Source organism: Manduca sexta, chromosome 19, assembly GCF_014839805.1.
Source record: "Manduca sexta isolate Smith_Timp_Sample1 chromosome 19, JHU_Msex_v1.0, whole genome shotgun sequence".
In the NCBI taxonomy this organism is placed as follows: domain Eukaryota; kingdom Metazoa; phylum Arthropoda; class Insecta; order Lepidoptera; family Sphingidae; genus Manduca; species Manduca sexta.
Window position 1 is genome coordinate 1,612,870 of NC_051133.1, and position 27,952 is coordinate 1,640,821.

Consider the following 27,952-nt stretch of genomic DNA (forward strand, 5'->3'; position numbering starts at 1 on the left):
ATACCATACCATTTGAGACGACAAAATGTCTGCCATCCTCACCAGAGGCAGCTGAGTCATTCTTAAAACAATATTTAGATTTATCAATTCCAAATTTCGAATTTGAATGTGTTACTCATTATGATGTTATAAAAGTATTCAGGAGCTTAAACATGAAGAGTACTGAAGATCTTTGGGGTTTGTCTGTTAAAGCGTTGCAGTCAGTGATAGTTAGCATCGCCCCAATCCTTTCTGATATTTTTAATTGCTGCATAAGAGACGGCATATTCCCTGATCTTATGAAGATAAGTAAAGTAGTACCAATTTTTAAAACTGGTTGCTCCAACACCCCCCTCCAATTATAGGCCTATTTCTATTTTACCAACTTTAAGTAAAATATTCGAAAAGTTAATGCTTAATCAAATGCTGGTGTTCTTTAATAAAAATGAGATTCTACATGACAGGCAATTCGGTTTTACAAAGGGTAGGTCCACGCAAGATGCAGGACGTGCATTAGTTAAAGCTGTGTTGGATGCCTGGGAGGGATCGCAGGATGCTTTAGGGGTATTTTGTGATCTTTCCAAGGCGTTCGATTGCGTTGATCATGGAACCCTCATTTTAAAGCTCCACTATTACGGCATCAGGGGGAGTGGGGCTTAAACTAATATCTTCATATTTATCGGGTCGGAAACAAAAGTTTTTATCAACAACGTTTCCTCTGCAGGGTCCACAGTTGGGATTGGGGTCCCCAGGGTTCAATTTTGGGACCATTTCTGTTTTTAGTTTATATTAATGATCTACCGTACATTATTAACAAAATGGCTGAAGTTGTATTATTCGCTGACGACACTTCACTAATATTTAAACTAAATAGAAGGGAAGGAAATTTTGTAGAGCCAAATAAAGTATTTAAATTGATTTCTGACTGGTTTTCTGCCAATAATCTTCTATTAAATGCAGCAAAAACTAAATGTGTTCGATTCTCGTTACTGAACAAGATTAATGGAACTGATATTGATTTAGACGGGAATAAACTAGAATTAGTACCCTCTACAGTCTTCCTTGGGGTTTCTATCGATAGGAAATTACAATGGGGACCCCACATTCAAAGAATTTCGAGTAAATTGAGTTCTGCAGTCTTTGCTATTAGGAAGATCAGATATTTAACTGATGTGGCTACGGCAAGGTTAGTATATTTCGCTTACTTCCACAGCATTATGTCTTATTGCATTCTTCTGTGGGGTACTGCAGTAGATCTGCAGACCATTTTTATTTTACAGAAAAGAGCGATTCGTGCAATTTATAACCTTCGGTCTCGCGATTCCCTTAGAGAACTGTTTAAGGAGGTGAATGTACTGACTTTGCCAGCTGAATACATTTTTCAAAATATTATGTATGTCCGTAAGAACCTAGGTACTTTTATGAAAAACAGTGACTTGCACTGTTTGAACACTAGAAATAAGAATAAACTAGTTGTTCCAAATTTTCGGCTCTGTAAAACAAATAAATCTTATCTAGCGAATTGTATCAAATTCTATAATAAAATCCCTCTTGAAATAACCAATCTGCCCGGCTACAAATTTAAGTGTCATGTTAAGCGCGAATTAATGTCAAAGGGGTATTATAATGTAAAGGATTACCTCGATGATCAGACGGTTTGGAAAAACAGTCCTGCACACCCTGTCCAACCCTATGTTAACGCCAATATTATAAATTAACTACATAAACGTCTCATGTGTACCTTTCTACAATTTTGACATTATACTGGGTAACAGTTTTAAATTTATGTGACATATTTTATTTTATATTGACTCATTGAATTATCAATGTATAATAGACGACCGACCGATCATTTTGTTGCACCAGCCTTAAAATTTATAATCTTAATTATATTGACCAAGATCTGCGACAAAATATGAAATGAAAATATTATGTTTGTAAATGTAGGCGTATGCACGCTGTACACTGACTGTTTCATAGTTTTTATAATTTTTTAGTATTATTGTTTTTTTCCGTTAGTTTTTAGTTATTGCTAAATACTTTTATGTGGATTTTCTCCGCAATTTTACGGTGATGTGCGTGTATTAGCTTATATAATTAATCAGACTTTGTATAGAAAAGACTTATTAATAAAATATATATATATTTAATAACAATATTATAAATGAATAGACAATTGATGACAAAAATAAAGCCCGGAGTTTCTTTCTGCCTTTCTTCTTCGGGTAGTCATCGCTTAGGTAGTTAGTGAAAGGCTGGTAGGTTAGCTAGGTTAGGGCTTTTATTGTCCTCACCGGTGAGGATCGCGACGCGTTTCTCCCTTATTGCTTATTTAAAAATACATACATACATAATTTTATTTCTTCTTCCCTGCCAGCCCGAGCTGGCTTCTTTGTTTACTAAGTATATTTTTCATTTATTTTATTGTCTTTGTTTATATAAGCTAATCTAATTAAGTAATAATTGAATATTCTCATGTACCTTGACTTATCATAAGTGCAACTATGTTCGCCTACGTGATGAATAAAGCATTTTTATTTTATTTTTTATAATGATGAATTAAAACCCTTTCAGTAGTAGAAGAGGCCAATGCCAGCTATATAGCAGTATATACTGTGCTGGAACATAATAGTGATGTTACTATCCATATACTGTAGACATAATTGGCACAGGTTTCCATCGATTAAGTCAATATTCGACTACAATATACTGAAACATGCGTTGTTAATGATAGTTATTAGCATATCATTTGCAAATGTAAATGCCAAAATTACTTGCATTAATTGAGGTTCGTGTTCATTAGCCTAAAATACAAATAATTTGTCTAGTATTTATTTACGGGAAGGATTTTAGCGTGTGGATGACATATAGTTAGAACTTGACCATGAAAATATAAAACCTTGCCATGTTGCGGTGAAATATAGAAATAATTTATTGTTTTAAAAATGTTATTCTTAAAAGGAAAAAGCAATAGTGGCGCCACCAAAGCAGGTTTTTTATTTTCCCGGTCAGTTATACAAAGATTATATTGAGTTTCTGATACATTCTCTAGATAGGTTATTCGTACACGAGACCCTGACTGCTTAGGTATCAATTACAACCGCAATGTCTTTTTCTGTCGCTAAGCAGTCGTTTGCAAGCTTTGTTGTGTTCCGATTTGAATTATAAGAAAATACAAATTTAAAAACGACATTCAAGAATCAAATTTATAATATGACATAGAAAGAGAATCACTGATATAAAATGACTAATCGCCAATTTCAATAAACGACCTCAATCGCTGGCTTCTATCTCAAAAATGGACCAATCAGAATGAATTTTGACATGCTTATAAATGAATTATTTTGATTGGTTTATTCTCGGAATCGGAATGAAGACTAAGATTGAGGTATTAAAACAGGCCGTAAGACGAAAACGCTCTAACCTCAAAACAATGTGCACAGAGCACATGCACTTATGACTCGAAGTAATATTTACTGTCGAGTACTGCCATCCATTCGGTCGCACCGTATCATAAATTATATTGAAACAAGCGAAATTATTTGTAACAAATAAAATAATATTATTTGATACATAATTAATTTATAAACGAAAGTGTCAATTTTAATTAACCTCATATGTTTGTAATGTCAATACAATTTATTATAACTTGTTTACACGTTCATTGGGATGCGAAATTGTTTACATGATAAATTCAGTTGTCAATTTGTGTCGTGTTTTGGTATTTATGAACTTGACCGGGGCGGTACCATTGTTACAGAAAACCGGCGTGTATAGTAATTTATGGCGCTTTTTAGACTTAATGATATTGGGAGCCTTGTTATTACTTCTCCTTATTCTTGCTAAACAGATGGTTATTTTGTGAGTGACTAGGTCTACTATGAACTGCAGCATGCCGTGATGAAATTAAGATTTCTTCTTAATTATAGATCACAATTGTAATACGCTGACGATTAAATGAAGTCTTCCTTATTTCTCAATAGTCATCGGCTTCATAAAATTGTAGACATTTTGAATTCTTGTTGTTGTGTGTGTTTTAAGTAGTAGATATAAATTTATTCAAATATGCCTACAAGCGCGTCTCTTTCCGATCTATTTGTGGATGCGAATCCGCGAGACGTCGACACCGGCTTCATAATTCCATTTAGTAGTGAGATGGTACAAATGATACAGCTCGAGCCAATTACGTGCACCGCTTCTTATTGAGTTTTGAGCTTGTTTCCTGTGATCTTTGTAGAGGTTGAAAAAATGTATCACTAAGTATCGCAATGTTTAGCTTCTGTACTTTGTAATAGGAAATGGAATAATTTTATGATTCTTTTTGTTTATTTTCAATATTCGACATTAAAATAAAATTGGTTTATTACGAATTTTTGTATCTTTTATCGAGGAAGGCTAAAGGCGATATAATATTACGTTATGATAAATTGAAGCGGAGCATCAATGAAAAATGTAGCAAAATCGGGAAATATTTATCCCTTTTGACAGCTTTCGTTATGTGTACTGCGTTAACGGTTAAAGTTATACATGTATAATGGAATTGTTGCTTTTAAAAAGTTCTACAAATATATTATACAACAAAGTCCACCGTTGCATTTGTCTGTCTGTCTTAACGCGATAAACTCAAAAACAACTCAACAAATTTTGATGAAATTTGATATGAAGATTTTGATACCCTGAAAATGGCATAAGGTACTTTCTACCCCGGGATAATTATACTGGAAAATCATTTCATGCTGCCAAAGAAGTGAGCAAAAGCTAATTAATTATTAAAACCTATAGTTTCAGTCTTACCGAGTCTCGTAGGGCTATCATAGCCGCACATTAACTGATTCACGCTGAACATTAAACTTGCAGGTAATTTACTACCAAGTTTAATAGTTTCGCAACTCGTCAGCCTTTGGCCTAAACTAATTTTGAAGTTTCCAACTAGACATCAACTGTTTCTGATATGCTGTTGTTATGTTATTTGATCATTATATTTTTTTATTTGGCATGTTAAAGTAACTGGACGTGAAGCCGTTGCCTAGATGTCTTTCTATAAATCTTTAACGTTGGTAAAAATGAAACGGCAGTATTGGGACGGCAGCGCTCTGGGGTCCTGGGTTCGAATCCTGGGTCGGGCTAAGTGATATTTGAATTTTTCTGCTCAGTATTAGCCCGGAGCTTAGAATTTGTGCCTGATATGGCGATAGGCTCGCCCCCTATCACATCATGGGACGGAACACGTTTGGCTAAAAGTGGGTGCCGTGGTTGCGCTTCTACATACCCCTTCGGGAATAAATGTATGATGTGTGTGGTAAAAATGAAAAATATTATTGACATATGCTAACTATAATTCGCTATATTCTTGCACCTACATAAAGTTAGGGTTAATGCTAAAGACATCTTGTCCTCGGCCTCAGATGGTCTGATCAAAATCTCAAAGTAATATAAATCGGACATCTTGATGGTTGCTAGGATTATGTAGGTCAGTATTATTAGATGCATGGATTTATATCGCAATGAACTTATTGCAATAACTGAAATGAATTCTAATCCGCGAAACGCATTTTTTTTTTATTCAAAAACTTTTAACACTTTTTCTAATAGGTTCAAAGCTCAAGCACGCTATATCATTGAGCCAATTGCTTTGCATTACAAATGTTTCTAACCTATCTAAATCGTAAAATCCTTGAAATATTTGTTTACTTCCAGTATCAGGATAATTAGAGAAAAATATTGCATTTCTCAGAGACTTGTAAACTAGGTTCAGCAAGAAAACAGCGTGGTCTAAACTTGTTTTCACCGCAAAGTAAATGGAATCGAAAAGTTTTCCGAGGTAATTGCGGAAAATGCTTAGATGACATCCGTTTCATTTGGTTCAAACTTTACCCTTATATTCTGAAGTCATGAAAACAGTGCTTTAACATAATTATATTTTTAGTTGAGTTTTATTTATTAATAGTGTTTTTAGTATTGTATTATTTTTTATGCCAATATTAGTTTTGTAGTGTTGTATAAAGTAAAGCAGGTTAGTTTGATGCAGGTTAATATATTTCTTTGCGGAGACCGTCTGAGATGCCATCATACGATAGCATTTGACTGACACTGACTGATTTGAATGACTCAAATTGAAACGACAATATTAGACGTGTGAATACATTTTATTACGGTGCATGAGCCAATCGAAGGACAATCAATTTGGTTTTACAGAAAGATGCACTTCGTCTTTATTGGTTCAGCCGTAATGCTTGCCGCCCAATCCCCAACCGCCCCAGCTGCCTAGACCGCCCCAGCCCCTGCCGTAGCCGCCCAGTCCGTAGCCAAGTCCGTAGCCACCCAATCCGTAGCCACCGTGTCCGTAGCCACCATGTCCATAGCCACCGTATCCGTAGCCGACGCTTACTGGTACAGTGCGTAGGACAGGAGCAGTGATGATGGGTGCTACGGCAGCGGTCCTAATGACCGGGATCGGGGCGGCTTTCACCACGCTGGCGGTTGAGATCGCTGGAGCCAGGAGATGACCACCGCCGAGTCCTGGATTATTTTAAAATAATTATCACATTGGTAAAAATGAATCTAGAGATAATTTAACGAATGACGAAAAACTATTAAATACATTTTCATGTCTTTTTCCCAGATGAGATTTCACAGATTGTAGCAGAATATAGGCTTTGTTGGATGAAAATCGGGTATCGTAGAAAATTATTCTTTTTCAAGATATTTTTAATTTATTTTAAAACGTTGGTTACAATTTTTCTGCTTTGTCGGACTTTTACGCGGGTAGACTTGCCAGCAGAAAGCTAGTATATTAATCTAATAAACAAATCTATATATTATTTTTACATGTTTAACAATCGTTGTCAATTTCAATCATGAACTGCATTAATGTCAAAACCGTATGTATTCGTTTGGTAGTTCTAGAGTTAGTTACGTTCAGACAGACAGACGCGGCGGGGAACTTTGTTTTACAATACGTCAAGATATTAATTATATTAATGTTATTTATCTATCGAAATGGACTATCAAATCAAAATTAGGCGATATACTCGAAAATACAGACATAACCCGATTCCTGCTTGCTTCTCTTTATGTAGAATTTCTATTAAATTAGAATCTAATTATGATCAGAACGATTTGCAAAACCATATTCAAAGCATATTAGTACCTATAAAGTTTTTCGGGTCCACTTTCGGAAAATTCCACCTTTCGCCACTGGAAGCTATTATTTCAAGGTTAGTACGTACCATAGCCGTAACCACCCCCGTAGCCTGGCCGAGACCCAAGCCGCCGTAGCCGAGGCCAATGCCGCTAGCCTGGCTAAGCGCAAGTACTGCCGACAGGCAGGCCAGCTGGAACATAATTTATAATTTATTTTAATATTTTTTATTGACTGGAATATAGGTTTCATCGTCAATCCCAAACAAACATCTTAAGTTCCGGGTAGAACTTGACTTATTTTAACAAGAATAATTTAATTTAGAGATGCAAATAAATTGATACACTGGAACTTTTTTTTATTGGTTTACAAATTAAATTCTCTTTTTTAGCAAGCTTATATAAATTTAAACTTAGATACTAAACATAAGTTAAAAGGACATTCTAAACAACAAACGCAGCATGCATATAGAGCATATTAAGTACTGCTATATGAAACAACACAACCAAGGATAATTATTCTAAGTATTATACTGTTACAAAAAATTAAATGAAAATTTATAGTCCATAAGTAGAACATAATTAATAATGAATCAATTTTAAGATATGCAATTTCGCATTGGATTAGGAGACGTAACAATATCAAAATCTGGTTAAAACGAATCACCATGTTAGTTAATATTTTATATTTAAAACATACAATTATTTAACCTCAAAAGAGTTTTTGATCAAAAATCAAAAAAGTGCTAAGTGTAATTAATATGAATCGGCCGTGATTTTGTACATGTAATGTTTTATTTACTTATTAGAATACGATAAAACTCGGAAAAAACTCGTAAAATAAGTATAGAACCGTTAATCAAATACAATAACAGGTCGACAAACTTTTGTAACTAATTATTAAGATAACATTACGGACAGTGCAATTTCAAAAATATATTGGATTAATTATTAATTATATCTGGCAATAGTGGTGGTGTAGTGAAACATAGACCTTCTCAAACCCTAGAGGGAATTTACGAACAGTATTTTTACCGAATAAGTTACGCATTTTTTGATAGTTGTTTGACAATGAATGTGCGTTAAAAAAACAAATGAGTCTTGCCGACACGCATACATTTTAAGTTTATCGTTACTAAGCATATGCGCGCAATGTTCACACTATATTTTAGTTCCATATACCTTTACGGGACGCTGTTAAAATTTTCATACAAAATTATTTCATCAAAAGCATTGAGTTAACAATACGATAGCGCGTAAATTTCTGCATGATGGCATATACTAGGCTTATTATACTATCTAATTCTAATGTAGTGTGAATTAAAACAAAATTATGATTTAGGCATCGCGTAGACGCTATTAACTTGTTGCGAAAGACTTTACTGCTTGCTACTGTTGCTTTAACAACTAGAAACCGTCATTTAAAACATTTAAATTTATATTGGATTTTATTCCATTATCAAAAACAATAACTCTATAATTATTGCCACTTTTTTCTTAAAACCAGATCATTTGATAAACATATTAGTTTAAAATCGATAAGATATTTCATTGAAAAAACGATTTGTGCTGTAATATATAAAAAAACTTACAGTGATGTAGGCTTTCATGATTGTTCTTCAGACGAAGTGTGCCGATATTCAGTTAACGCAACTATTTATACTGTAAAGCCGACATCCGGTCGTGTTCTGACCGGGAAGCCGTCAAGGAATGCATGTTGTAAGCCGCTGTTGCGTCATTTGCATCGAGCATCCTTGCATCGGACAATGGATTTCTTTCCAATTCCTAATTTGGCGAATTGGCTATGCGTGACGGTTTTTCCTGGGTATGCAGATTTTATATATTCAGATGGTTTGCAGGAAGCCGATAATTATTTGTTGGGTTTATTTTTTTAATTTGGCATTTAAGTGATAGAAATTAGTTTATGGTCACAACTTCGCATGTTTAGTCCTTTTTTCGGATTATACTTACTTAATTGAATAGGATAAAAATAAAGATTATGTTACATTTGTAGCTATGTTTATAGCTTTATCTTTATACTATATTCATATTTTTCCTTTGACAAGAAGGAAGAGTATTCCTTTTTTCCGAAGGAGTAGGTAGAGGTACAATAGTCGCTCAGACAATTTTTCAAAACATTACTTTCCATCCTATGATATAATTCAGGGTGATCCGGTCATAGTGTCAAGGAAAATTTTGAATTCTGAGAAAACAATGTATTTTTAAATCGAAAACTAATGGTTTCGGTCTGAACATCGAAGCTGGAACCTTACGATCTACAACTCATATCATACCAATTTACTAATAAGGTGATAAAATAAAATTATTGTTCTCAGCATGATAGAACTATAATCACACGTAAATGAATAATTATACACGCCTCGTGGTAATTGGAGTTCTCGATAGGTGGGTAACCAGGTCTTTGCTACACGCGATATGCTAGATATGTATATTCGTGAATTTCATTGTTATGTAGAAGTGGGGTAGATGAGATCATAGTATGAACCTGCCATGCTTTAAGGAAGCATAGGTTCATGTACCTTGCATTTACCTAAGCGATACGACCGCCTATGAACAGTAGAAACACCATCCTTGAATTACAAAATATTGCTTGGTGTTCCATTGCGTTCGCCAACCTAACACATGATGTTAAGTCTTATAATGTCCAGTATTTACACTGGCTAAGATGTTTATTGCATTGTTATTACAACGACTAATGTTTTAAAAAAATTCCCGCGCCTCCTCTGTCTGTCTGAACGCGATAACCTAAAAATTACTGATTAGATAAGAGATTTCTGTGAAATTTTGTATAGAAATAGTTTAATACCCTACTACTAAGGACATAGGCTACTTTCCATCATGCGAAAACATATAGCGGGACTTTTATTATTTAAAAACTTCCTTACGTGTGCGCAGCCGGAGCAAAAGCGAGTTATTACAATATATTAAACTTACCAACAAGTTTAGTACAGTAGGTACATAAATATCTATGAATATATGGTAAAAGGCTTTATATAAATAGCCGCTATTTATCCTGCAAGATAGGACTATCATAAAAATGCAAACGTAAATCTAAGTTTTATGTATGTTTCTAACGTATAAATTTAATGTATGAAATTATATTTATTGTCAGAGCTGATTTTGTGTTAGAGAGACGTATAACTATATTATATAAGCGTCGTATCGCCTGGAAATTCGTGTTTCAGACTATTCATCATAGTCAGGGACAATGGCTTCACTAGGCGATATTTCCAAGATTTTGGCTTTACTAAAAGATTTTTAGTACATACATACAATGTTAATTCTTAAAAATTAATTAGATATTTTTTTAGACATTAAGTGCCATATTTAGTGTAATACATGTATATAGATTAGGGAGTAGGCTAGTGCCTGAAATAATACCTTAGTGTAAAATTAATAATAATATTTTTTATATTTTTAAAGGTATTTTTCCCATTAAAAGGCAAAAAAGAAAATTACAAAATCTATAGAATACTAATCATAATTATTATCATTAATATTAGATTCATGTATTAAATAAATTACGTCGTAATATCTTTTCCATACAAAATGCGCCTCATGATTTCATCACACATGCGTAGATACAATAATTACTATTGCATGAATACTACAATTAAAATTTTTGCGCGATATTTATTCGTTTATAATCATCGGGCTAATTGCCAGAATTAGCAAATTTAGCAATTTATACTCATTTTTGTTAATAATTCTCGCATTATATTTGGCTCAAGCAAAAATATATTTGGATTTATATTTTGACTTAACATTGAGTTTAAAATTACAGTTTAGGCCCTCTTTACCCAGTCTTGCAAGGGTGCGTGAGCCAATCGTAGGGTCAAGGGGGTGGAAGTCGATCACCCTAAAGAAGGACGTCGAAAGAAGGAGCGACCATTTCTTTTACACGACCAAAAATTTTATTTCCAGGTGTAGGCTGTTTTTCGCACCCCGGTACCCAATTCCGTAAAAATATCCCTGCATACAATAACAGATATTTGATATTGCAACCCGCGATGCTCAACGTATTGCAACCTCAGTGCTCGTCGGGCCGCGTAAATAATGCCAAATCAACGAAATAATACGAGCGGTGCTGTAATTAGATAATTACTGTGTACTGGTTGGATCATACAAACCAGTTCATTAACATAATATATGACCTTCTTGGTGTACTTCGGTTACCTTTTCTCGCCGTGTTTTAGTCCTAGTTTATGTAGTGGCTCTATGCGTATATTGGAGTTAAGTTTGCCTCCAGATGATGGGGAAATATAGAATATACTGGCCGTCGGCCTCAAACTAATACAGATGTTCTGATGATAATTCGTTTTTTCATAAATTGGGAAAGAGAAACCGACAGGAATCGGTTTAAATGGACACTTCGCAACTGATCCCCGGTCACATCTTCGTAGCCAAATTTTTAAATGAGGCATATTAAACTTAACGTGTAAAAATTAGCAGGTGTGGAGCTATTAAGTACTATGTAATACATATTTTTTAGCAACCTGCTTACCTCGTCATATCCCATAAAATTCTGCCATCTATCTACCTTTGGAAAAGAATTTAAAATAAGTTTTTAGTAGTGTTGGGTACCTCTTATACATACATACATACGCACACACGCACAGAGACATATATTACGCTTTATCCCCGAAGAGGTAGGCAGAGCTGAAACCAGAGGACCCAGTTTTCGCATGTGCGTTCCGTTCTAAGACGTGATAAAGGGCGAGCCTATTGCCATATCGGCTACTGACTCCGGACTGATACTATGCAAAAAAATCCTATATCACTTCCAAACCCGGATTGGAACCCGCGACCTCATAGCCGTGTTATATTGAGCACGCAGTACAACTAAGCCATCGCGGCAGCCTCTTAGTTGGTAAGATGGCTCAAAATAGAGATTTTACAATTGATAGCAAGTAGCAACTACGAGCAAGATGTGCTTTGAAATATGACTAAGTTAGCACTATTTCTCGTAAAATATCCGGTTGTTCGACCATTACCGGACCATTCCCTTTGTATTTTGTTGGCACCAGCCGCCGCTCGCTTTGTACAAAGCGTTCCTCTTATTTCTCTCACACCTTATATTTGACTGCAAGAATATTTTAATATTGGCTACATTTTAAAACTGCAGGCACGAGAAAATGGATTTCTGGTTTTGAAACCATGTTATATAACAGTATTTTTTGGGTAAGTAAAGGTGTTTACCGGCTTTTCTTTAGTGCCGATATATTATAATATAATCGCCGACTTTGGTTGCTAAATTGGTCATATGAACAGATGATTTATTAACTAATTAAAACTAACAACCAGATGTTGTCGTCTACTCATTTATTCAACAAGTGAACGTCTGCGCAGTGCCTAAAGAATTCAATATTTGTATGCCTCGATAACTTTTCTTCTATACCAAATCTCACAAACGAAAACAGGTGAACAATTTCATTCATATTTCATCTCAAAACTTATCATATTTAAGATTCATCTCTGCTCGCTTGGTTCAAGTCGACGTCTTCATATCTATGCAGTGACCATAAACAATTCACGGAAGTTGCATGCTCCAGGACCGGATGCGCGAAGTACTTCCGACAAATGGCATCCTCCGGCTTTCTTACATTTTTCATTGTGCGCAGGATTTAAATATTCATAAACATTGTATTCTATTACACGATGTTTTGACTCGAAGATGTTTCAAAATGAAAGTAATACTTGTTTTAGGAACAGTTTGCTAGTAGATTAGTTTTTGTTGTCATTTTTTGTAAATATTTGAAATTTGTATGTAACAAATTTCTTATATATAGGATAGGGTTTTCCTAGCCTTGCCATATAATACAGGTAAGTATGAAATTTATTATTTATTTATTTATACTCAAAACAGAATAAATAATATAAATAAGAAAAGAGAGACAAAAGGCACAAGTACAAATGGCGGTCTTACTGCTCTAGGCAATGGCTTCCAGACAACCATGTGATGAATATAAAAACGAGAAAGAGAAAGGGAGAGTAGTGCAGTGGATTAAATTATATGTAACAATAAATAATAATAAAAAAATATTGATAAACAATACATACATAAATACACGTATAATATACCTACATAATACATTTATTAATATAAATTCATTATAATTATTTTGAGACTTTCATAAAATAGTATGTTTTATTCCAAACTCATACCGATAACACAATACTTTTCAATAAAATAATTCCCTGTGTACCTCTTGAGTAATATCTTACGCAATGTTGCGCGGAGAGGGATCGACTTTAAAATTCATTAGCAGAGGAAAGAGGGAATCCCAAACACAAATGGAAATTTAAAAACGTTTATTTCATAAAGAAAATGTTAAAATTACTTCCTATTTACAATTCCTTGATAAAAACAGGAATAATTTATGGTAATTTTAAATATTTTGTGTTTCTTATCGTCACGACTTACTCTTGAAAGGATAAGTAAAGTAATAAAATGCAGTTGTTATTCGTACAACTCGAAATTTAGTAAAAATTATATTAATCTTCAGATAATTTAATTATTACTTTAAACAATATTAATGGGTACAGTCAGTCACAAAAGTAGCTGAATAAATTAAAAATATCAAATCGTCTTTGTTTTTGTATTATTATCAACCATCGTTTTTCTTCACTAAAATAAACTTCAAAGGGTTTACTGTGTTTTAGGTAAAAAAAAGAATATTTTAATTGAGGTTAATGTGTGGAAGCATTTTGAATTTGTTGCGGTAATTCTGAGGCTGACTGTACATTAATAACGGCTTCATTTCATAAGGAATTCTATGTTACTTTTTTATTTAATAATACGATATAAATATAAGTCTAACGCTCCTTGACATTGATTAAATAACTTATCCTATAAATAAAATTATCTTATTAAAATTGAGAATGTTAGCGTATCTTCACGCTATGTTCTTGTCTTCACACACTCCTGGCTCCGGCGGGATGGTCAGCGTGTTTGTGCCAAGCTTATTCGTTTCAGTCGGCTCCTAGAATAATTACAAATCTATTGTATAATGGATTCTATAGAAATGTTTCATTGATCAACCTCATGCTACGGAATATCTTTTGTATTTCAAAAGAACATAAATTTAATTAAGTAAATTGTTAATAATGCGACGATAGCCTAGTTGGTTGTGGAACGGACAGCCGAGACGAATGTCCGCAGGTTCAAAACCAAACGGCAACAACCTCTGACTTTTCTAATAAAAAAAATTATGTGTGTTTTAAGTAACAGTGTTAAGTCACTGTTATGTTCCGATTTGTAGGACATTGCAGCTAGTGTAATTACTGGACATAATAAGACTTAACATCTCATGTCTCAGGGTGGCGAGCGCCAATACCTAACAATACTTTGTAATTCAAGGTGTTGGATGGTGTTTCTACTGTTTATGGGCGGTCTTATTCAGGCTTACCATCAGGCGAACAGCAAGCTCGTCTCATCATTCAAAGCAACAAAAAAAAAATGTTGGGATAGCTTGTTGGAATCGCCGCTAATAGAATCGGTACAAAATTTGTATTATAAACTCGGTTTTAGATGATGGTAAATATACGGTCCTTTAATAGTCTTAATTCGACCGTCGAATTTAATTTATTTGTAACAAATAGGTACTTGATTTTGATTTTCTGCATATGAACTTAAATTATATTAAATCGTAATCGCAAATCGTGGAATATGCTTACAAGGAGTTCAGTTTTGACTTCAAGTGTATTATAGATAGCTAAAATATTCATATATATCTAAAAGTTTTGTAACATCTCAGATTTCGGTATGACCGTTGCCAAATTGGCAAATCGGAAGTGGTGTAACTGTGGACTTCCGTTACGCAATGCAGGTGAGACTCACTTGACTTATGTTTTGGCAGGCTACTTTGTTTGTTTGGAAAGAGACATATTTAGAGATTCCAAGTATTAGAGAATGGATTAGTTATTTCGTTCAACAAATAGTTTCGTTTTCTTCGACTGATACTTAATATGATGATTTCTTATGTTTACGTGTATTTTAGACGTTAAAATAAAAAAAAAAAATCGGATTTTATCACGGTTATTTATATTATAATATTCTTCCGTTATAGCCTCGTTGGTTGTGGAAGGGACGGCGAGACGAATGTCCACAGGTTCAAAACCCAAGGGCACACACCTCTGACTTTTCTAAAGTTATGTGTATATTCTTTGTGAATTATCGCTTACTTTAACGGTGAAGAAAAACATCGTGAGGAAACCTGCCCATTTGAGAAGTTCTCTATAGGAATTTCGAAGATGTGTGAAGTCTACCAATCCGCTCTAGGCCAGCGTGGTGGTCTAAGGCCTAATCTCTCTCAGTAGTAGAAGAGGCCCGTGCCCAACAGTGGGACAGTATATAATACAGGGCTGATAATATTATATTATTATTCTCCCGTTTGGAAGATTTTGTAGCCTTCGTGGTCACGGGGCAGACCAGTAGTTTTATTTTAATACTTAACATGTGAAATATAAAAAAAACCCTTATCATTTTTTTTTAATTTTTGGTCTAGGCGCTAGGTATTGATTGTAGGCTATGTCCAAAATTCGATACCCAAGTAGGCCAGCATTAATTTTTTTAACACGTATTGACAATGTCTGGCAGATGGCAAAGCAATGCGCCAATCTCATCATAATAAGTACAAACAAAACACAATTTTACGGTTGGGAATTCATGCATGAAATGAATATTAATATACAAAAAACAGTTGATTGTTTCATCACAAGCCTTCATCAATATCGAAATTAAATCCTCGAGCGTCACAAAGAGTTTTTCGTTATAAGCGGATTATCGATTCAAAGCTTTGTTCCACTGTCATTCATCCGATTTATTGTTTTATTATATTACGGATGATTGGAAGCTTATAGTACTAGTTTATTATTGCTTGTATAAAAGCTCTTTTTTGGAATAAAGGACTCATTGTGCACTTTTGCAGTTAAAAAGCAATTTTTATATTAAACCAAAACCATTTATTGATTTATACGTATACTACTAGCAACCATTTAATATCTGGTATTATTATGGGCGGCAGTTATTACTTACCATCAGGTGACCCACTTGCACATTTTCTCCTTCAAGTCTTCCTTTATAGACAAACAATACCTTCACAAAACATCCACATCAATACTATTTACAAGCTTTTGTTCGTGACTTTGCCCGCGTGTAGGAGTTCCCCGGGATAAAACTCCCGCTATATATTTTCCTGGGGTAGAAAGTAGCCTATAACCTTCCCAGGGTCTTAAACTATCTCCATACTAAATTTCATAAAAATCCGTTCAGTACATTTTGAGAAAATCGATAACGCACAGATAGACAGAAAAGGGGACTTTGTTTTATAATATGTATAGATATATAGAGCTACTTCTGAAGGTTTGGTGCTTACATGTTCCGCGGCCAGCGTGTCCAATTCGTGGACAGATCTGATCATCTTCTGAGCTCGTTTTTGGGCAGACGCTGCACGCTGTTGTAGGATCTGAAAGTTATCATTACATTTTAACTTTATTAGAAGTACATGTTATTGTAATGCAGTTTTTTTATCCTAATAAAATTGTTATTACGTTTCAATATTTCATTCAATCTCATCGCTTTTCAATATCTCTAACAACAAGATACGTCGCGCATTCGAAATTCTCCAGAATTATAACTATCTGTTTTATCCGTACACGGTAAATTGACCTCACGCCACATGGTGGTAAGTGGAGTGGGGTCTAATAGAATGTCGACTGACGAGAGACGATTACCCCTCGGTAGTAATTATGTCGGCCTGTTGGAACTGAAGATACACAAGCTGATCCTGAAACCCGACACACTTCTGTGAGCCATTATTGCGGATTTTAACACCCTGTATACGGTGGTCGCTATCCGGGCGGATATAAAATATATCCTATCACCAGCAAACCTTTTTTTTTTGTTTTCGCGGAGATAGTTCCTTATGACTACCGCACAGCCTTCGGGAGGGGGGGCGACTGAGCGGTTACGTTGGGGTCACCGTGCCTTACGGCCCGGCGTTGAGCCACCCGGATTTGATCTTGACCTTCGGGTGACCGCCGGGCCGAGTCCCTAACCTATATACACGCACGGCATACCAACTAAAACTCCGCGGTGGCCGTCTTCGGCGCATTAGGGACGACTGTGGGCTTCCTCTGACTGAAATGTTTAAGTTTTCGTCCGCAGTCGTCCCTGCGCGGTGCCGCCTGTTGCGGCCCGTCTCCTATGGGGGGACTCAGAAGCTCCCGCGTAACCGAAGGACGCTCTCGGCGTCATCGGCAGCATGAGGCCTACCTTCCACGCTGCCGTCCATCTCGGGGGTCATCACAATGTGCGAGATGTGCACAACGTACACTAAGGGCGGACGGCCCCCAGCCGCCCGCCGACGACCCCCCTGATGGCCCCCCTATTAGTCGTCTTTTACGACAGGCAGGGGATACCGTGGTGGAATTCTCCAAACGCCCCCATTCCACAGGGCGGATCACCAGCAAACCTTGATGGATGTAAGTAGGTTTGTATACTATAACTGTTGCAGTTGCCAAGTGTCAAGCGAACATGATCAATATCAATGCTCCAATATGTGTTTTTACCACTTATACAGTGTATAATTTAGGTTTTAAATAAACACTCACACCTTTTATCCCCGAAAGTATAAGCAGACGCAACTGGTGCACCTATTTTTCGCTGTGATATTTCGTCTCATGATGTGACAGAGCAAGCCTATGGCCATATAGGGCAAAAATTCCAAAGTCCGCGTTGATACTGAGGGGTAAACTCAATATCACATTGCCCGACCCGGGCAACGAAGCCACGTCCTCGGTACTACAGCCATACCGTAATGTATTACGCAATTGTAACTACGCCACCGAGTTCAAAATATACCTTGTTAAAAAGTAAAATTACCGAAAGTCTTCTCTGTTCCGCTTCAGCTAGCTTCTCCTCGATCTCTGGTAGGCTGATATCTGGCTGTGGGGGTTGCAGCAGCCGTTGCAGGTGAGCTGGCGGGGTGTTAGATGGTCGCCGGTTACCGTCAAACTCTTCCACTGGGATTTCGAATGCTACCGCTGGAATGTTAGTTCGTATTTGTTATAAGGGTTTTTTTATTGAATGACGAGACGAGCTTGCTGTTCGCCTGATGGTAAGCGATACAACCGCTCATAAACAGTAGAAACATCATTCAACATCTTGAATTATAAAATATTGTTTGGTATTCCACTACTCTCGCCATCCTAAGACATGGGATGTTGACTTATTATGTGCAGTAATTACACTGGCTACAATGTTCTGTTCTTTTAGTGGAAAAAATAGCAATTGCAGTGGTACCCACCCAGGCGGACTCTTACATATGAGAAATCTACCACCTGTACGCATAACTAATAATCGCTTGATAGTAAGCATTACTTCTCATAAACAGTAGCAAAATAATTTAAAATTGTGACAACCAAACTAGTTAAGCCTTGCAGGTGATTTATTGAATGTCAAGTCTCTAGTTCATCATTGAGATATTAGACGGTTGGTCGTTCAAAACAGCACAGGACAGCTAAATATTACGATAAAATTGACAACATAGTATAACGTAAACTTGAATACTACATTTTAACAAATGACTTGGATATGGGTAAGACTGTACCTTCATCGGTTTTCATCTAAATTTTTGTACGTAAAGAGGCCGTTCAAGTATTACAAGTCCGTTCAAGTATTGGGTCTTGTAAAACTTCACGGTGCGTTACAGGGGCGGGAGGGGAGTCACGTACAAAGCGTTATGTAACATTGTTTTTTTTATTTTAAAACAATAACAAAGGTAATTTTGCGACTTTCCGGTATTTTGCGTAAAATAATTGAAAATAAAAAAGCAGCGATAGCCTAGTTGGTTGTGGAACGGTCTGCCAAGACGAATGTCCGCAGGTTCAAATCCCAAGGGCACACACCTCTGATTTTTCTAAAAAATTATGTGTGTATTCTTTGTGAATTATCGCTTGCTTTAACGGTGAAGGAAAACATCGTGAGGAAACCTGCATACGTGAGAAGTTCTCTATAGGAATTTCGAGGGTGTGTGAAGTCTACCAATCCGCACTAGGCCAGCGTGGTGGACTAAGGCCTAATCCCTCTCAGTAGTAGAGGAGGCCCGTGCTCAGCAGTGGGCAAGTATGTATATAATACAGGGCTGATATATTATATTATTAATTGAGAATATTACAAAAAAAATCTTCAAAAATGTGTTACGTAATATTTGAACGGCCCCAGAGGTATACTCACGAGGCTTGGCCTGAGCCGGGGTGTCTGGTAAAACCACGGTCGGTAGATCATCAGGCTCGTCGGGGTCAGCGGTTTTGCCATTCGCCACCTTCCCCGGGCTGGTAGCTCCCCCGACTTTGACCATGTCGCGTGAAGGACCACAACCCATGGTCACACTTTATTCTGACATTATTTGACGTAAAAATGTTTTAGGAAATTAATGTTATTCAAACTGTTCTTGGAAATATTCACAGAATAGTAAAAAATAATTATTAACTCTTGTACCGTAACTAATTTATAACTAATTGCTTTCGTATTTTATTAATTAAAACTATGATTCAAACATAGCACTTATACATAATATTTAAAAAAAATAATTTTAATTTATCAAATGAATTTATTCATGACTTAAGAAACGTCAATGTTTAATATTTTTTGTGTTCTACATATAAAATTAAGTAGGTAATGTTTAGCGATGTCCTTGTTCTTATAAGCTCACGCCTATTATTCTCAAATGGATAGGTAGAGATGCAACTTGTACTACAAAACTTTACCAATCTTATTAATCGTCAATTTGGAATCCTCAACAGCTTACGCGTTTAATTATAAGAGAAACATTAATTGAAATTAGTCGATTTAGGACTCAAATTAGGGGTCATAGCCCATGTATGATAACAACAAACCCACACGACAATAGACGGCCCATTTAAGAAAACCTTTTCGCAAAATTAACTGTACTTTAACTGCCCTACATGCCGTTTCAATAGAAAACGTATATCAATAAAAAATCTGGGCCAATGTTCCATTAACCCTCAGAATATAATCAAATTAATGAAACATATTTTAATAATACACGATGTTTTCGTAAAAGAGTTCTACTTTAACACAAAACTCCATACACTACCGCGGGGGTACATTTGTCGCGGCCCTAGGCACACAGTTAAGTGTGGACACCTCATGGTTGCCAATTCACATTGAGGTCCATAAAGTTCGCAAACATTTCCTGGTCTTCTTCTATCCTCCCATCCTAAGAGGTTTCCTTATATTTCCCTCACACTTCCTTTCCAGCTATCCCCTTCCAACCCCAACTTCTTCCCTGCAGTTTTAAGCTAGGGGATTCCTGTACGCCATTCACAAGAGTCCCCGATGTTGACTGTGGAGTTCGATAAAAAAAACTTTATAAAGTAAGCTGTTACGCAGATTCCCATATCTTTGTATACATCGGTTTGTTGAACACCAACACACGACACAATGGCGACAAGGAGCTGAAACTTAGTTGTCCAAAATACATTGCTAAATTAATAAATCAACCTAACAGCGTCTGCGTTGAGACTTAGGGCGTTTTTAGCTCTTTTTAACACAACTGAACTGAAAGAGTAGCATGCACGATGGGTAGTTACTGCCCATAAGGAATTTACAACAAAACTGGAATTACAAAGTAATGCAATGCACTACGCTTGCGCAAAACTCATCAGATGTTTGTTCCCATAATGCCTTATTAATGTTAAGATGTTACGATGTAGTAAAGAGTATATTTGCTTCAGTGCGCGGCTTCGCTTGAGTCAATTTCGAGACTAAAATTCCCGCTGTAAAATAGCCACTCAATCGATTTTGATAAAATTTGATAAAGTGTAAGCTGTAAAGAAAATAGGCTACTTTTTCATATTCGTCACAAAGCCTATTCCACTCAGGTATAGCCGTAAGCAAAGACTAGAAAAAGGGTACGCGGACGATATCTTTTAAAAGTCAGTATTGCAAAAGACTTAAGGTCTGTTTCAAGTAAATTTTATTAGATTGTTATCGTATTAGTTACTGTAGATCGTACTCAGGTTATAACCATTTATTTGGGAGATTAGAGTCTGACTTTTGTATTTAGTCGGCTTATATTTTTATTATTCGATTCATAAAACTGATGCACAATTTGACAACAAGTTACACAATAAAAATATCTTAATACTACTTTCACAATAATTGACATTTACTTGATATGAATACAGCTAGCATAATATATTACGTAGTTTGCTATATTATATACAGTGCTTAATTCAACATAATATGACGTCCATATGACGTAATACTCAGAAGTTGTAAAACAGGCTTTTAGGACTATTGTTCACGATAGTTTTTCGCTCAACATTTTCCGATTTTTAAACTATTGTGAATGACACAGCTTAACGACTGCAGCCTTTTGATAAAAAGTGATTCGGCGCATTCCGGCTACTCGCATTTTTTGTCGCTCTATCCCTAGTCTAATACCTATACGTATTGAAGCCGCTTCAATATCTAATTTACCTAGGATAGGCATAAAGTTCACATAAACTAGATGGCGTTTTGTGAATTATCACTTGCTTTAACGGTGCAGGAAAACATCGTGAGGAAACTTGCATACCCGAGAAGTTCTCTATAGGAATGTTGACGGTGTATGAAGTCTACCAATCGGCAATAGGCCAGCGTGGTGGATAAGGCCTTATCCCTCTCAGTAATAGAGCAGGTCCGTGCCTACCACTGGGACAGTATATAATACAGGGCTGATATTATATATTATATTAAGTCCATTCTTGATTTTGTTTTAATTTACTGTTGCTTTTTTATAAACACCTCTACGTCAAGTGATGTCAAATAATGTTGTTCTCACAGTAATGCGTCATCGGACATTATTTAACCGTGTCGCAAATGAGGCTTAATTCCAATGCCATAAGCCGGGGGAATCCGGTTGGCAGTTCCCATAATATAATATGCACCGGTTAGATTTATGTCAAATGAATTGCAAAAATGGATCGTTATTTACTTCTTTAATGAATTGCTTGGTCATGCCAAGGGTTATGTTTGACGTCTTTATAATAATTAAGTGTGAAACAAAACAAACACACGCACACGCATTTATCCCCAAAGGGATATGTAGAGACGCAACCAGGGCACCCACTTTTTGTCAAGTGTGTTCCGTCCCATGATGTGATAGGGGGCGAGCCTATCGCCACAACGGACACAAATCCTAGACCCCGGGCTGATACTGTGTGAAACTATAAACAAAATATTATAAAGTCGTGTGACGTGTGACGTAATTAGGCTTATCGTGACTAAACGCCTGATGTTATTGATTATTTTCTGTCAATTAAAATGCTTTGCTCTTTGCGATTGGTCAAAGCATAAGTGTTGATTGAAATTGGCATGCTTTATATTAAACTATGCCGGCCTGTTGGCATCGAATGTACACACTATACAGGCTGATCCTGGAACGCGACACACTTACGTTAGCCACCAAGGAGGTTTTAAACGTCTTGTGTACGGTGGTCGCTATCTGGACGGATATAAAATATATCCTACCACCAACAGCGTGCCTTTGTGGGACGGAAATAAGTCTAAAATACTTGACACTCTAGCTGGTCTACTCTTTGGGTAACACTAGCGTAGATCCTAAGATATGAATCCCTGGATGCGGTAATTATATGGCTTTTGGAGTACGACTGTCGCACTGAAGTCTCGGGTTTGAATTCCAGAGTTGCTCGTGACATGAAGTTTTTCTACTTAATATCAGCCGATAGACCAACCTCCTATTTTATGGTATCTAAAATACCTGGTGAAATATCGGTATGATACTTCTGTCTAACCCTGTAAAGAGTAAAGGGCGTGATGCTACGTATGTAAAAATATCACAGCATTTAATACACTAACCATCCAGTTTTAGTACAAACATTTTTCAGAAAAAGTGGGGGAAAGCTATCCAATGCAAGACGGATACCGATATTTTTTTCGCGCGGCAACCGTAAATAAGACGGGAAGGGATGGAACGCTATATTTCCTGATTCGATCCGGGATTAGATTAGCGAGTTGAAAGGGAATTTGTGGAGAAAGTTTAAAGATTTGTTTGTCGGCCGTCAGGATTCCTTCTTTTTGGTGAGATTTAAGTTTTATTCAATGTGACCGTTTTTGTTTCTTATGTTAATAAATGAAACCACATACTCGTCTTTGCCTTTGCTATCGTCGTGCCAAAATCAAGTCCCTATAATGAATATTTCCACGAAAAATCCGGTTTTATTTCTCTGATTTTTTAGTCATTTTGTTGTTACTGCAAATATAGCATGCGCGTGAGTATATTTCTCACAATAAGTTTGATATTGCCACTGCGACGAATATCGTAGAGCAGTAGTAGTGCTTTAAAGCGTGTTAAATTAAAAAGATCTTTTAATAATATTTTATGTGTTCAATTTTTTTTTTATTTTACGTCTAAGACACAAGTTAAACTGCACTAGTCGCACCTCTGCTTACCCTTTCGCGAACAAATGCGTGAAGACTTTGTTTTGTTTTTAAATAAATTTACTTTCGTATTCTATGCTAATAACGACATTTTATTTATTTATATAATGTTAATATTTTCGATAATGGATGTGATAAGATAATTTCTCTTTTTATATTATAATACCTTGTATAAAACGTGATTTTATTTGCTATAGTATGTTATTTGTAATATAAATAATTTATATGTATATTTTGTATTTCACAATCACTAATCTACTAAGATCCGTCCTAGCCCGGGAATCGTACCGTGCGGTCGCGGCCGCATCGTCCGCGCAACTATCTATCCATAGATAGCATTTATTTTCTACTAAATACAATTTTTCCAACCCTACCTTAGGGTGAGAGCGATTGAAACGATTTGATACTTTTATAATACAACTAGATATTACTCGTGGCTTCTTTCGTGTCAAAGGCTTTCTAGATTCAAGGCCTTAAAACACATTATGACGCCTGCGCTTTTTATTAAAACGATTAGGTAAGAATGTAATAATATCTCCGCACTGGAGAGAAATATTTATCGTTAGGTGCGGGAGAGGTCAAATTGACCCATAATTGTATTTAATATTCTAAAGTGTTCCTATTGAAGTAGGAAATAGCTTAGTCTATTTGTCTTTTTCTTTCAATAAGAATTCTTAAAGTTATGCCTTCCGCACCAGGTGAACGAGAACTATTTAATTCGCCGCACGGGATGTAAGTTAAACATGGGTCAATAAGACCTCACAGCGCAGTGAACGTGTTAATCGACGTGAAATAAACGTATATGTTCAAGGGAAAATATTGCTTGAAGGTTAAGATTAGGTCAGGGTGAGAAATAAATGTATATAGTATAATTACTGATTTACAATCTTTACTATGTCATAGTTTAAACACCAATAAAGTTACAATAACAATGAAGAATATCGATGTTTATAATATTTTAATTATAATTCATATTTAGGCTCAATATTCGGTACCTATATCTGATGAAATACAATAACTAATAAATTAAAACGTAAATTGAAGAAAAGCCATGATAAAACAATAGGTCGCTTGACTTTTATAGCATATTACTGCATTGTCTAATTATTCTTTCCACCTTCTAATCAAAGTCAATTATCAAGGTCACCATCACTGCTTTTAATTTGAAAACCAGTATAACATTAAAACCCACGAACGTCATACTGTAGTATTATTAAAGAAAATGACATCATACGAACAAACTATTACAAGACCCTTATTTAAATACATAATATAAACAATAATATTACTTTAACAACACACCATTATCACAAATATACACAGATCCAGTAATACTCTTCGCTTTATCGCTTGCTACAAACAGAATCAAGTCCGCTATCTCTTCAGTCTTGCACAACTTGCCCATGGGACTTTGTCCGATATTGACATCAGCAAGGAACAGCTTCGCTGCATCCATAATACCAATTATATTCGTCTTAACAGGTCCAGGACTTACAGCATTCACTCTGACTCCTGAAGGCCCTAATTCAAGTGCAGCACCACGTGTGAAATGTTCCACACCAATCTTGGAGACGCTGTAAGGCATCAAATGAGACACGGTGGGATTCTTTGCCGCTGTTATACTAGATACATTGACAATATTCCCTTTAGTCTTTATCAAATGTGGTGCAGCAACACTTGTCATTAACACAACTGACCGCAAATTATTGTTGATCATCACATCAAATGCTTTCACTGAGTTACCACTTAAAATATTTCCTAATTTCACACTGCCAGCGTTGTTTACGAGTATATCTAATTTTTTAAATGTTTCTATTGTTTTATTTATGATCATTTTGGCGTCTTCGTCTACAGAAACATTGCCTTTGATTAGCAGATAGTTTTTGTTGTATTGTGAAATTTCGTTGCCGACTTTCTTGAGATTTTTTTCGTTGATATCTACCATGACTATATGCGCTCCTTCTTGAGCAAATGCTTTGGTAGTAGCTGCCCCAATTCCTCCGCCAGCGCCGGTCACAATAACCACTTTATTTTCGAAACTCATGTCCGTACAGTTTCCGTCTTACTAAGGTAATGAATATATTATGTTTATTTACATTAAAATAAATGACAGTGTTCTTAACCTTGTAGAACTTTATATGATGAAAATACGTTTGTCAATTGGTTTGTTTGTTGTTTTATAATTTGATTTAATATTTTGCGCATTATTTTAGCACCAATTATTTCGAGGATATGCTCTGTTACCATCTGACACCAGTATCCGAAATTCTATTAACTTCAGTAACAGCTAAGGTTTAATATGGTTGCTTTAATCCTTTCAGTAGTAAAGATGTTACTTTCCCAGCAGTGGGATAGTATATAACATAGTTTACCCTGTGGATTGGGGGTATTTGGAGAATTCCACCATAGTATCCGCTGCCTGTTGTAAGAGGTGACTAATAAAGGCTATTGCAGGGTCGCAGGTACGTAGCAAGGGCCATCAACCGTTAGTGCACATTGTGCGTTTTGACCACATTGTGGTGACACCCGCGATGGTTGACAGCGTGGAAGGTAGGCGTCATGCTGCAGTTAACGGCTAGGGCGTCCTTGAGTGCCCCAGGGGTTCCAAGCCCCCGCATATTTTAGTTTTGATAGGCAATGTTACACAAATAAATATACAAAACGTACAAAAAAATAGAATATTTTTTCCAAGTATCAAGCACTGTTATTCGTACAAAGGACGAACAATGCTCACATAGAAATTAACAACAGTAGTATAGATTCGCTCGACCCCTTTGTACTGTACGCTGATACTACAGAAATACTTAGAATCGAATACATGACAAAAAAAACAACTTTTCTATGATTTGACTTTGCGAGTAATCGTGTTTTTTTTTATTTCCGTACATTTGATAGTATGACGCAAGTCTGTTTATTCAATACCGGTTTATTGGAATGCTTACTTTAAGCGATAACGCTGAAGGCACCCCTTGAGTGGTAATAATAATAATATCAGCCCTGTATTATATACTTGCCTACTGCTGAGCACGGGCCTCCTCTACTACTAAGAGGGATTAGGCCTTAGTCCACCACGCTGGCCTAGTGCGGATTGGTAGACTTCACACTCCTTCGAAATTCCTATAGAGAACTTCTCAGATGTGCAGGTTTCCTCACGATGTTTTCCTTCACCGTTAAAGCGAACGATAAATTTACAAAGAATATACACATGATTTTAGAAAAGTCAGAGGTATGTGCCCTTGAGATTTGAACCTGCGGACATTCGTCTTGGCAGTCCAACCCAACTAGGCTATCGCCGCTTATTGCCTGGTAAGCGAGCCTTATTATTTTTCTTGACACGGGGAAAACCGATGACGGATTTCTGCTGGACTCGACGGTATGAACCGTCCTATAGACTAAAACCGCGCTATTCGACTCTCTCTCCCTAATATCGAAGGTCGCAGGGTGCGCATGTGCATGCAACCGCAACCCTCGCGGGAGTAAGACAGTCTGCTGCTGTACTACTCCCCATGGGGCGTGCTGAGAGAGTACAAAACATCATCATCATTTTAGCCGGGAATCGTACACTGCTGGTCATAGGCCTCCCACATTGAGCGCCACAGGGACCGGTTCTGGGCCGCCCTCATCCATCGGGCTCCGGCGACCCTCACCAGGTCGTTCGTCCATCTCGTTAAAGACAACATAGATTGGGCATAATCGTGTGTTCAATCTCAAGTACTGGCAACCCAAAGTCTAGAGAAACAGAAACAATGGGCGGGCTCGAGTAGAGTCCCTAGCCCCTATCCTATTATAAAATGAGAGTGAGACAACTGATGCTCGATTGAATATTAGATATTATGTATTTATTAATTTATGTATATGCTATTCATTTAGTCAAATATTTATCTCACCATGTAAAGTTACATTGTTTATCTTTGAACTACCCTAAGGTCGATTGGTAGGAAATACCTTTGGCATTAAATACGATTACCTTGCTGTATAAAAAGTGTGTAAATAAATATTTATGTATAAATAAATGTTTGTGTGTAAATAAATGTTTATTTGTTTTATACGTGCATGGCTTAATGATCCCACTGCACCTGATGGTAAGTTGAATGGGGTTCTATAGAAAGTCGAATGACGACAGATGATTACCCTTCGGCAGACGGCACAATTACGCCGGCCTGTTGGCACCGTATATGGACAGGCTGCTGGCTCATCCGGGAACGCAACATACTTACGTGCGCCACTATGGCGAGTTTTAACACCTTCTGTACTTTGGTCGTTATTTTTTATTTTATTAGGTTCACAGAACTGGTTACAAACTATTGGAAATTCCTAAGATTTAGTCTTACTAACATATTG

At 36.3% G+C, this 27,952-nt stretch overlaps 3 protein-coding genes across 4 annotated transcripts; all 3 read right to left on the reverse strand.

The window, feature by feature from the left end:
• Window positions 1-6,106: 6,106 nt before the first annotated feature.
• On the reverse strand, window positions 6,107-8,793 carry LOC115440980 (neuropeptide-like protein 33). 2 transcript variants are annotated; one of them, XR_005112622.1, is made up of 3 exons: window positions 8,712-8,793; window positions 7,209-7,313; window positions 6,107-6,498 (listed from the first exon to the last, which is right to left on the reverse strand). XR_005112622.1 is itself a non-coding variant. In XM_037440419.1 (3 exons), exons 1-3 carry the CDS (start codon window positions 8,727-8,729, stop codon window positions 6,200-6,202), a joined length of 378 nt encoding a protein of 125 aa, XP_037296316.1. In that variant the 3' UTR covers window positions 6,107-6,199. The 2 variants fall into 2 exon arrangements, 1 of the variants encoding a protein (XP_037296316.1); XM_037440419.1 differs by having other exon boundaries at window positions 7,253-7,313; window positions 8,712-8,729.
• A 4,642-nt stretch (window positions 8,794-13,435) lies between these two features.
• On the reverse strand, window positions 13,436-21,742 carry LOC115441514. The gene is made up of 4 exons (XM_030166334.2): window positions 19,379-21,742; window positions 18,026-18,186; window positions 16,518-16,607; window positions 13,436-14,123 (listed from the first exon to the last, which is right to left on the reverse strand). Exons 1-4 carry the CDS (start codon window positions 19,524-19,526, stop codon window positions 14,037-14,039), a joined length of 486 nt encoding a protein of 161 aa, XP_030022194.1. The 5' UTR covers window positions 19,527-21,742; the 3' UTR covers window positions 13,436-14,036.
• Window positions 21,743-24,484: 2,742 nt separating this feature from the next.
• Window positions 24,485-25,669, reverse strand: LOC115440952 (3-oxoacyl-[acyl-carrier-protein] reductase FabG-like). Its single transcript, XM_030165485.2, has one exon. The coding sequence runs from the start codon at window positions 25,653-25,655 to the stop codon at window positions 24,897-24,899; it is 759 nt and encodes a 252-aa protein (XP_030021345.1). The 5' UTR covers window positions 25,656-25,669; the 3' UTR covers window positions 24,485-24,896.
• Between the last annotated feature and the right edge of the window lie 2,283 nt (window positions 25,670-27,952).